The sequence below is a fragment of the Corythoichthys intestinalis genome, chromosome 6, assembly GCF_030265065.1.
Source record: "Corythoichthys intestinalis isolate RoL2023-P3 chromosome 6, ASM3026506v1, whole genome shotgun sequence".
Classification (NCBI taxonomy): Eukaryota; Metazoa; Chordata; class Actinopteri; order Syngnathiformes; family Syngnathidae; genus Corythoichthys; species Corythoichthys intestinalis.
In genome coordinates, this window is record NC_080400.1 from 58,418,761 (window position 1) to 58,430,954 (window position 12,194).

General features: G+C 39.3%; 1 protein-coding gene across 2 annotated transcripts in view; it reads left to right on the plus strand.

The window, feature by feature from the left end:
• Window positions 1-12,194, plus strand: part of LOC130917327 (unconventional myosin-XVIIIa-like) — a 176,664-nt gene that overhangs the window by 1,312 nt on the left and 163,158 nt on the right. For both annotated transcript variants that reach the window (XM_057838614.1, XM_057838615.1), the window contains exon 2: window positions 7,637-8,720. In XM_057838614.1, the coding sequence (XP_057694597.1) occupies window positions 7,719-8,720 (1,002 nt within the window). In that variant the 5' untranslated portion in view covers window positions 7,637-7,718. The remainder of the gene's footprint in view (window positions 1-7,636; window positions 8,721-12,194) is intronic.

The following is a 12,194-nucleotide window of genomic DNA, read 5'->3' on the forward strand; positions in this document are numbered from 1 at the left end:
GTTCGCTACAACAGCCTTGCAGGGAAGTGTACTGCTTTAAGATGGCGCCCGTTTACTAACGCCCAACTCTAGCTTTTTGTAGATGTGCTGCTAAGGCTACCGAATCTTTAATGCATCTAGTCCTATATAAATGATATCTACCGTAACATTATGTGGATGTACTTTGTAGCAGCTTTTCGGCAGCAGTCAGGTATGTTGTTGTGTTTTTTTTTTTATCTCGGGGCATGAGTTGAGCTAGAGCCGTGAGTTGAGCATTGGCATTACCCGAGGGGCCGGGTAATGAGAAGCATGATGTTTAGCTGCTCTCGTTCCGTTCCTCGTTCCGAAGACCGCGCAGCACGCTGAGTGTGTTGTACTTCCGCTTTACTTGGCATATTTCAATAATCGGAATTTGGATGTTTGTGAATCGTTCTCGAATCTTCCACGGCCGAATCGCTAATAATCTAAGAATCGGAAATTTTGCACACCTCTAGTCATAATGAATATTTCTATATTTCCCCCAGATATGGGATCGTTTTGTGTAAGTACGCGTGCGCTCTGCGTGTGTGTAGCACACGCGGTTACATGATGGTACAGTAACTGGAAAAAAGTGGCAATCTGGATTTTATTTATTTATTTATTTTTACCTGAGAAGGCTGACATTTTGCAATAAATAAATAAATAAAAAATACCACAGCATTTGAAAGTTAATTTGTTCTGTTGGCTAAACCTAAGAAGGAACTCGTATTACAGTGCAAAATTAATATCAGAAAACATCAAACTTGTGAAATTGTGGTTTTATTGTTATGAAATTCGTAAATTCACTGTTTATGTGCAAAAAGAGACAACACAAACACTTTTTTATATGTATCGACAGAGGTAACATTTATCAGGTAGCACTCGACAGCTGGCAACCCTTTTGTTTTATATTTTATTTTATAAAAATAAAATACTACTATTGTCAATGTTGGATTACACACAGTTAACAGTAAACCATCACGAGTGAACATACTAATCCACATAACATTTTTATATTGGCTAAAATAAAATAAAAAGTTCAAATTATTTAAAAACTGAAAAAGCAACTATTTAAATAGTGCAAAGACAAATATTCAGGGTTTTTATGACTTCAGCCTAGGGCTAGAGCAAAATAAAGTTTCCCTCATTTGAAAACATAAAGTAAATACATTTCAGAATGTGTTAGTAATGCTGTATTTGATAGGTTGCACACTGTATTTTCGCCATAACTATAGACAAGTTTCCTGAGCGAAATATAGGCGGCGCCATCTTGGAAAATGTCTGCAGCCTCCGAACTTCCGGTTTAGAAATAACAACCTAAATTGCAGTTGAAGTAAGCAGTGTGTTGACAAAGTTAAACTGCAAAATCAAGCCAGAGTAACCCACGGAATCTCCAAAAATGGATTCAGCACAACGTAGATGAGACGTAGATGAGATCGTATGATTGTTCTTGTCACTTCGTTGATCATTCGTGGACAAAATTATAACAGCCTGTCAGCCTGTGTTGACGTGAAGTATAGATTGATATGCCGACCATTTGAGTGACCAAAATGAGGTGAAATTACATATTATATTACAAATGCAGAAGGGCTGACATGGATTTTGTTGTTACAAGGAAATACTACAAGGTATGTACTAGGGTTGTTCCGATCATGTTTTTTTGCTCCCGATCAGATCCCGATGTTTTAGTTTGAGTATCTGCCGATCCCGATATTTCCCGCTCCGATTGCTTTTTTTTTTGCTCCTGATTCAATTCCAATCATTCCCGATAATTTTTCCTGATCATATACATTTTGGCAATGCATTAAGAAAAAAATGAATAAAACTCGGACGAATATATACATTCAACATACAGTACATAAGTACTGTATTTGTTTTTTATGACAATAAATCCTCAAGATGGCATTTACATTATTAACATTCTTTCTGTGAGAGGGATCCATGGATAGAGACTTGTGACTTTGTATATTGTGACTAAATATTGCCATCTAGTGTATTTGTTGAGCTTTCAGTAAATGATACTGTAGCCATGCCCAAAGGCATGATGGGAAGTGGAACCATGACTGTGCGTAGTGCTACCAATTCATATATCTTCTCTGCGTTGGGAAATAACATAACGTGTTAAGAAAAAGATCAATTTCTACCTTGCTTCCCCACATTGTTTCCCATTATATTTCTAATTGTAGGGAGAGGGGTTGTAAGGCTTTAGTCAATTAAAAAAAGGCTCCAAAGGCTGCCAAAATTCACTCTACTCATTTTATGCTGCCTTTTATCTCTCTATATAGGTAAAACGGCGCCATTACAGATTGAGCACGACAATGCGTGAGTGGGTCGTGCAGCGCTTGCATTAATTGTGTTAAATATTGTAACGTGATACATTTAAAAAAAAATTAATTACCGCCATTATCGGGATAAATTTGATAACCCTACCTTAAGCCTGAACTAAAGACTCTGGATGAGTGTAACATATTATGTCTGTAACGTTAAATACAATTAGAAAACGATTTAATTAAAAAATATATATATATTTAAAAAAAGCATGGCCGATATTTTTTTGCCGATTTCGGTACTTTGAAAATGACGTGATCTGACCTGATCGATCGGCATCGACATCTCTAGTATGTACATATAAACAAAAATACTATGTCATTCTTTTTTATTGCTAATATTGATCGCAATAAAACATTTGGATAACATGATTCCATTTCTTGTTTTGTTTAAAACGATTGGTGAATGTGCAAAACAAATAGGTCAATAAATCACAATTCATAAAATGATTAAGAAAAATATTAACAAAGGTTGAGCATACCAGAAATGTGTTATAAGACAGCAGAGCTTATATAAGGCAGCCAAACTTTCACCCGACATTACGAGACCTTTGGCGGCATTCAGACGGGCTTTCTCCTGCTGTCCTCGGTAATTCCACTTCCAATAGCGTTGTTGCTTCAGTTAAAAAGCTTGTAGTTGTATCTCTGGATTGAGCTGACGGTCCGCCGCGAGGCGAGCCACCACCTCCAGCCCCAGCCTCTCGGCCGCCCCCGGGTACAGTGACGTAGTCTCGATATACTGGACTGTCTCAGAAAATTAGAATACACAATATTCTAATTTTTTGAGACAGTCCTGTGTATATATACAGGACTGTCTCAGGAAATTAGAATACACAATATTCTAATTTCCTGAGACAGTCAGGAAATTATAATACACAATATTCTAATTTCCTGAGACAGTCAGGAAATTAGAATATTGTGTATTCTAATTTCCTGAGACAGTCCTGTATATATACACAGGACTGTCTCAAAAAATTAGAATATTGTGTATTTTAATTTTCTGAGACAGTCCAGTATGTCCATCAATGTACAGTAAGTGTTGCTGTGAGGCATATCAACTTGTTTTCCCTTGCCTAACAGCGTTTTCCACCTGTTAACAAACGAACAAAAATCTTATAACACTTGCATTTATGCGTTGACATAATTGTGCCATGCTACACGTACTGATTAGCAACAGGCTAGCAGAAGATACAGTAGTTGTTAAAGATCATCATAATTATAGTCATCATCGTAACAACAATATCAAAAGGCAACATGTTGTTTCATGCGCAAGATTTTAGCTTTAGTATTTTTGGGGCTCCGGACACATGAAAAGGCAGGGATAGGAAGAACATACCTTCCATAACACAGTGGCAACATGGCTACAAAAACACCGGAGGCACGAGCTTGGTTCCACATCTGCCTTCGTGAACATGTTGTCCTCCTCTGTCGTGATGGTTGCAGATGGATGCGGTATTTTCAATGGTCTTTCATAAGGGATTTTGATGAATAATGTTACTCCAGCTCCTGTTGTTTTGGATGGAGAAATTCTAAAACGTAAGTTGTTAGCAGACATACGGAAGTAAAGCGGAAGTACCTCGGAAACGTATCTATATTATGTATTTCTAGTAGCAAGTTTTCGTTTTTTTCCATTTAATGTTGGTTTAGGCGCATTACCTCTACCACCCCCTGCAGTAGAGGCGGACCAACTCCAACATGATTTTTTTTTTTTTGACTCAAATGTATTCGCTACCAGACTGCGTGCACCGAACCGCCGTGCCTGTACCGTAGTGGTACAGGACAAATCAAAATACCGATACACTCCTAATTATATATGGCGGAAAACACTCGGGTGACTTGAAGTTCCGCTCTGAGACCCCCAATTTGTACACATTTCAAAATTGTCCTATGGACCCTACCCACCGACGTCACAAAATCACGTGATTGCTGTATTGTTCCGCCCCCTTGTCCGTCATTTTGTGTCTGTATTATCAATGGTCTCAATTGATCGAGCAATTTATAATGCATTTCATGGAAGACCCGGTGCTTTCGGATGCCGTGAACTCACTTGATGCGTTGCATAAAAGGCGTTATGTGGAAAAGCTTCAATTTATCCATTCGCCAGATCCATATTTGATGCCTAAATCGATGTTTTTCGACCCGCCGTCTTCGCCGTATTTGCCTGACATCTGCTAGCTACCCTGATATGTACAACTATGTTGTCCACACAAAATCAGCCTATTCTCACGAAAGTTTGAAAAACTTTAAGAGCTTGGAGGCTTATAAATACTTCGTTGCTGGTTGGGTGAAACAGGTCCTCGTCCACGAAAATTCGGCAGGAATCTGTCTTGTGCTTGGAAAGGTGAGTTACGAAATTTTCAATTCAAAATCTTTTGTTCTTGCTAACATCCACTGTCAAGTCTAATGTATTTCATGTCATTTGTCAATGGAGTTAGGGCTTTTAATGTTTATATGGTTTAGCGATAGCACTCTCACTACATACATAAGTGTATGTTGTCGGCGATTAGCCTAGCAATGATCTTAATTGTGGTTGTCAGCCCAAAACCCTCTAAATATATATTAAATGCATCTTACCAGATATAAAATGACTACTACATAATCTGTGGTAATCGTTTGGAGCCCAGTTTTCTCGTCGAATTGCAGCAGCCCATCTCGCTCTCTCCTCTCCGGGTCTCTCGGAATCCGGTAGAACATCAAGTCTCTCCGTCTATCTTCTCTGTTATTGCAACCGACCGCCACACACGCCTTCACCATTTTGATTATTAATGTTAACGAGCAGAAAAACACGCCGTAAATAGGAGGAATGTACGTAGCCGTAACAGGTAAACACGATGTGTTGACGGACAATTGGGCGGCACCAGTCAGGAGGGCGGAGTTGTGACTAGACATGTGCCGGTTACCGGTTTCACGGTTTACCGTGGTGTGAAAACGTCGCGGTTTCAAAACCACTAAAATTTTCCGTCATACCTTAGTACGGTATTCGCTATTTTTCATGTGCCAAAATGCAGCCGAAGTGGCTTGGTGCGGCACCGCTCACCCCTTCACGTTTGTTGCCGTGAGTGTCACTAAACAGCCAGCAAACCCAAAAACAAATCCTCCAAACACAAGGCGTACTTTTCGTCAATTTATTGAGCTCTCAAATCGTGGTGAAATATACAAATGAATACATTTAAAACGTTATACAATTGTATTTTTCCACATGTGAGTAGGTTCAACAGGATAGCAGTAGAACCATGAAAAAGGTCACCAAAAACAAAACACACATTTTCCTTTCAAATTCAATATACAAACTAACTAAAACTTACAAAGACGAATGTTAGCCTAGGCTAAGCTGGGAGAGCAGCTTCGTCGACGTTTCATGTCTCACAGCCGCTGAGTGAGAAACGAGCTTAAATGAAGGAGGGAGAAAAAAAAAAAAAAGGATTGCGTCAAAGATCGCTAATTGCGAAAGGAGGTCTCACTCCTCACTTTTTGTTTTAGATGAAACCTTTCCTCAACAATATTTACATTTTAACTAACTTATAAAACTAACTTACACATCTTTAACTAACTTATTAACTTATGAATTCTTTGTTCTTTTTAACACAAAGGCATGACATAATGTAGAAGAGAGTTGACACAGTGGCTGAAAATGGCGAAATTGCAACTTCTCCCCCTCAAAAAAAGTCATACAGTATATATTTTTAATTTAGAAGTGTTTTTACTTTTTTATAGCAATTATTTTGTTCTTGCTCTAATATTGAGCAACTTGAGCTGTGGCTGTGGTTATAGTCTAGGTTCTATTTATTTTAATTTTATATAAAATATTTGTTATTTTTTGTTAATTTATTTATTTTCACATAAATTTATTTTCACATTATATTCACGTTCCAATTTGCAAATATGTTCTGGAAAAAAAAAAACCTGTTCAATGGAAAAAAGTTTTTTTTTTTTTTAAACCCATACATCTCAAAATTTTGGAGCTATAATTGCGATACCGTGAAACCGCGGTATTTTTGCTCACGGTTATCGTACCGTCAAAATCTCATACCGGCACATGCCTAGTTGTGACGTCATGTGGGTAGGGTCTATATGCATGTGTGATACATCATTGGAAAGCTTAAGATCTCAATTTTCTGGGGGAAGAAACATTTTGAACAGGAGGGCATTTTTAAATATGTTTTTTATACCTCTAAACCCTAACTGGAGGTGAGAGCATGAGAGAGTGTGATTAAAGAGACCATGATTTTAATGAGATATTATTGCGTACTTACCTTGTTTCGATCTAAAAACTCAGTGTAGCATGTCTCACCAAATGTCAAGACACAGCTGTGAATGGTCACAGTCGGACTGATGATTTTATGGGTAAAACAAGGTAATATAACCAGGTAATATAACCAGGGTCGTATTGCAGAAATTGCAGACATCAAGGAGTTGTTGAGTTTTTCTTTTTCAAATATTTACCTTTTCAAACATTTTTAAAAAAATTTTTCCATTTTTATATGTTTGGATCGATTATTTATGGTCTAAAATATCGGGGAAAACACGATGGTAACAACAATAAAAAATTTTTTAAAAAAACAATTACGCGATGGTTATGAGGTAGATATCCGTGACCTATTAACAGTCACTATTTTTTTCATTTTGACATTGTTTAAAAGTTTTAAATATTTGAGTGATTAATTTTATAAAGTCGTTTTTCTTTTAAAAACTAAATATTAGACATCAATTAAGGATTCTAAGCTAAAAATGACAGACATTTCCAATAATAAATATACTTACCTGAGTTTATAGCTGAGTTGAAACAAAAGCGGTTGCTCGGTGTCCGTAAACAGGGGTCTCCAGGGTAAAACGGACAAATTAAAAATAGTTCGGGGGCTTAATGCTCCATGAAACTGCTATGGCAGCATATAGACATATTGTTCTATCAAACACAACAATTCTTTTGGCTTAAAATATAGCAGTTTATTTTAAAGAGGGGTCCAAGAGCAGAAACTGCTTTTTCAGCCTTGCCTGTGTTTTCTGACATATATATATTTGTATGTACACTTCTGAAACAAACAGAAAAAAAAATGTCCAGCAACAGCAAAAAATTCAAGAAATCACAAGCAAAACAACTCAATTTATCACATTGGGTGACCAATTTTAGTCTCTGTATAAGTTTATAAAATATTTTTTAAATTTGTTTGCAACGTTATGTTGTGCAGTAGAACTGATTTGTAAAAATAAATAAATAAATAAATAAATAAAAAATTGTGAACTGTTCCACCTCAAATAGCCATTCATGCAATGAAGCTTCACAATATTGACACATTGTCTTTTTTTTTCTGTAGAGGACTTTCCCAACTGCGAAAAAAAACCCTTTGAAAAGCAAACAGCCACATTGGCGGAGGACTCGGCCCACAGTTGATCAACATGTTCAACCTTATGAAAAAGGACAAGGAGAGGGAATCGGGTAGGAAGGAAAAGAAAGACAAAAAGGAGAGGATGTCTGCAGCAGAGCTGCGAAGCCTGGAGGAGATGAGCATGCGACGAGGTTTCTTCAATTTGAAGAGAGAGTCAAAGCGTGAGTCCAAGAACAAAATTGAGATCTCCAACCCAATTCCTATCAAAGTGGCCAGCGGCTCAGAGCTCACTCTGACTGACATTGAATCAGATGGAATGAGCAACAGAAGCAGTATGGTCCTGGATGAGCAGCTGAGCGCCGCCAGCTCCACGGATGACCTGAAGGGTGAGGGCGGAGGTGGTCAGGATCACCGCAACTCTGTACGAGAACGTGTAGCTCACTTTGGCTCGCTGGCGAAGCAGAACTCTTCGCAAATGGGTCAAATGATAAAACGCTTTTCCTTTTCCCAAAGAAGCAAAGACGAGAGCTCTTCAGAGGCTTCCACACCTTCAGGCCAGAACGCAGATTCTCCTCAAGTGGAGAGCAAAGTCTTCAACATGCTGCGCAAACACAGCCTCACCCAACAGACCGCAAAACCCACTGTCAGACAGTTCTCGATCCCCGAAGTGGTCGACAAGACATTCCCCGCACGACTACAGCTGCCGGCCGTCGTCGCGCCCACGGCCCCCGAGACACGTGAGCTTGTACTTCAACGTCGCAACACGGGCGATTTTGGATTTTCCTTGCGTCGCACGACCATGCTGGATCGCAGCGCAGACAGAGGAGTCTATAGGCGGGTTGTTCACTTTGCCGAACCCGGTGCAGGCACAAAGGATCTGGCGCTCGGTTTGGTGCCAGGGGACAGACTGGTGGAAATAAACGGACGCAATGTAGAGAACAAAAACCGAGATGAAATAGTGGAGATGATCCGCCAGTCTGGTGACACTGTACGACTGAAAGTTCAACCAATCCTGGAGCTGAGTGAGCTGAGTCGCTGCTGGCTGAGGAACACAGAGGACCTTCGAAGGGAGGTGAGAAATGAGATGTTTTTTACCTCTGAAAGTGGAGTTGTAACGCGTGGTAGGTAGGATGCGTGCATAAAAGTAACAAAAAGGGGACAAGCTGCCACTTATGCACATTTATTAACAAAAATAAATAAATCTACTTTGACCACTCGTCACTCGGGAGCTCAGCGGTACGCGCACATGCGTTCCCAGACGAACTCCAACATAAAAGTAAGCAGCAACAGAAGAAGAACATATTCAACATAAATAAAGCAGCGCCACAGCGTGGTGGATGTCGGGAGGAACACCACTTAAGGAGATGACTGTTACATAGTCCCATCTGCCAGCTGCAGCCTTTGAATATCGTTTTTGTCTCCTGCATTTTTCCCCAGTGTCTCAGGCTAATGGGGTGCGGCATCATTTTAACAGGCAACGCATAAACAATGTAACACGACCATGCCAACTTTGTTCATATTCCAAATTTCAGTTTACTATACATGAAAGTGATATCGGATAACTCAAAAGTACATCATTGGTTTGAAGCCGTGATTTCAGAACTGTGAGGCGGACGTGGTAACCACTCTGTGCTGGCAGAAGTTAAGTTCTGTCCAGAACGTCAGTTTTCACCTATCAACACTAGATGTTTTTGAAGCAAACATGACCTCACAAAGAGTAAATCAATATTTCAGCGAAGGCAGACAGGATATACTGTACACCTATTCTTATGACAATAGGGAGTGTTTACAGGATATTCCAAAATAACTGCTGGAATGTCTTTGGAAAGAATGATACTAAGAGATAATATGTGTGTACTATTCCAAATACTAGGTATAATATATTGTATAGTTTTTTTTTTTTTTTGTATTTTATTTTTTCAGAACATCACATATTATATTAAAAATAAACTAGTTTTAGCTGCAGTCTCTTTTTATTTCGGCCGATTGCTGATATCCAATGCAGATTTTATAAGCCTGTATTTGTTTGCCTGGCACGGCCAGACTGTTCTCCCTGTATTTTTCAAACACTGTGAGAATAGTCTGGGACCCACCTCCTTAACGGTCTTTCGAGCCAGTACGAAATCATCTGTCCAATAAAATTTGTTTATTTGCATGATGTGTTCTTAACGAGCAACGTCACTCTTTCGCGTCGGAAGTAGGGCTGTCCTAAATTTTCTCCCGATTAGTCAGCCGACTATTTTTACGATTAGTCGACTAATCTAATATTTTTATTTTTTATTTTTTACTAATTTAATAATGACATTTTTGTTGAGACTTATTGATTTACAGAAAAACATTTTGGAACACTTACATTCTTTATTAACGTTTAAATGATAAACATAAATATCAATAATAAATCACAAATAGTGAGGTCAAATGCTGCTGGCATTAACTAGTGTAAAAAATGAAACAGAAACACTGATTTCGCCTTTTTAACAGGAGTCAGAACAATTCTTACTCTTTTTGTCGTATGTCTATATTGTTCTAAATGTTAAAATGAATTGCAATGGGCCTCATGTCCCGGAAAATCATTTTCAGAATAGTTTGTGTGAGTTCAGATAATCTTTCTGGTGTGCATTCCGCATTTTTTGGGGAGGGGAAAAATGTTCAACTTTTGTTACTTGTTTTTTTAACTTGAAAATAGATAAAGCAGAGGGCACACTGAAATATTAACACAATTATTTTGAATGAAAGGCTCACAGTCATAGTAACTTGTCGTCTTATATTCGCGGTCTAGACATTATACCCATTCACGACGCTAGATGACGCCAGATATCATTGAAGCGATGTTCCGTTACGACAGATCTCAGCTACTCTCTCCATTCACGACGCTAGATGGCGCCAGATATCATTGAAGCGATGTTCTGTCATGACAGATCTCAGCTACTAGTTTAACCAGTTTGCATTATTTTATTGCAATGCTTTTCCTTATTCAGATTTGTTTCAAGACTACAGTTACAGTTAAAGAATTTATTTGCAAATCCTGGTGGAAAGTAATTGGTCAATACCAAAAGTTCATCTCAATACTTTGTTATGTACCCTTTGTTGGCAATAACAGAGGCCAAACGTTTTCTGTAACTCTTCAGAAGCTTTTCACACACTGTTGCTGGTATTTTGGCCTATTCCTCCATGCAGATCTCCTTTAGAGCAGTGATGTTTTGGGGCTGTCGTTGGGCAACACGGACTTTCAACTCCCTCCACACATTTTCTACGGGGTTAAGATCTGGGGACTGGCTAGGCCACTCCAGGACCTTGAAATGCTTCTTACTAAGCCACTCCTTTGTTGCCCTGGCTGTGTGTTTGGGATCATTGTCATGCTGAAAGACCCAGCCACGTCTCATCTTCAATACCCTTGCTGATGGAAGGAGATTTTCACTGAAAATCTCTCGATACATGGCCCTCTTCGTTCTTTTCTTTACACAGATCAGTCGTCGTGGTCCCTTTGCAGAAAAACAGCCCCAAAGCATGTTGTTTTCCACCCCCATGCTTCACAGTGGGTATGGTGTTCTTCGGATGCAATTCAGTATTCTTCTCCTCCAAACACGAGAACCTGTGTTTCTACCAAAAAGTTCTATTTTGGGTTCATCTGACCATAACACATTCTCCCAGTCCTCTTCTGGATCATACAAATGCTCTCTAGCGAACCGCAGACGTGCCTGGACGTGTACTTTCTTCAGCAGGGGGACACATCTGGCATTGTAGGATTTGAGTCCCCGGCGGCGCATTGTGTTACTGATAGTAGTCTTTGTTACTGTGGTCCCAGCTCTCTGCAGGTCATTCACTAGGTCCCCCCGTGTGGTTCTGGGATTTTTGCTCCCCGTTCTTGTTATCATTTTGACGCCACGGGGTGAGATCTTGCATGGAGCCCCAGACCAAGGGAGATTATCAGTGGTCTTGTATGTCTTCCACTTTCTAATAATTGCTCCCACAATTGATTTCTTTACACCAAGTGTTTTACCTTTTGCAGATTCAGTCTTCCCAGCCTGGTGAAGGTCTACAATTTTGTCTCTGGTGTCCTTCGACAGCTCTTTGGTCTTGGCCATAGTGGAGTTTGGAGTGTGACTGATTGAGCTTGTGGACAGGTGTCTTTTATACCGATAATGAGTTGGAACAGGTGCCATTAATACAGGTAACGAGTGCAGCCTCGTTAGACCTCGTTAGAAGAAGTTAGACCTCTTTGACAGCCAGAAATCTTGCTTGTTTTTAGGGGACCAAATACTTATTTTCCACTGTAATTTCGAAATAAATTCTTTAAAAGTCAAACAATGTGATTTTCTGTTTTTTTTCCCCACATTCTGTCTCTCATGGTTGAGGTTTACCCATGTTGACAATTACAGGCCTCTCTAATCTTTTCAAGTAGTATAACTTGCATAATTGGTGGTTGACTAAATACTTATTTGCCCCACTGTAAATACAATCTGCATGCCGTGCACAGAGATGTCGAGATCTACAGCTTTCGGGAGCAGCAGCAGAGTAGATTAGAACAGTGTTTTAAGTATGTGGG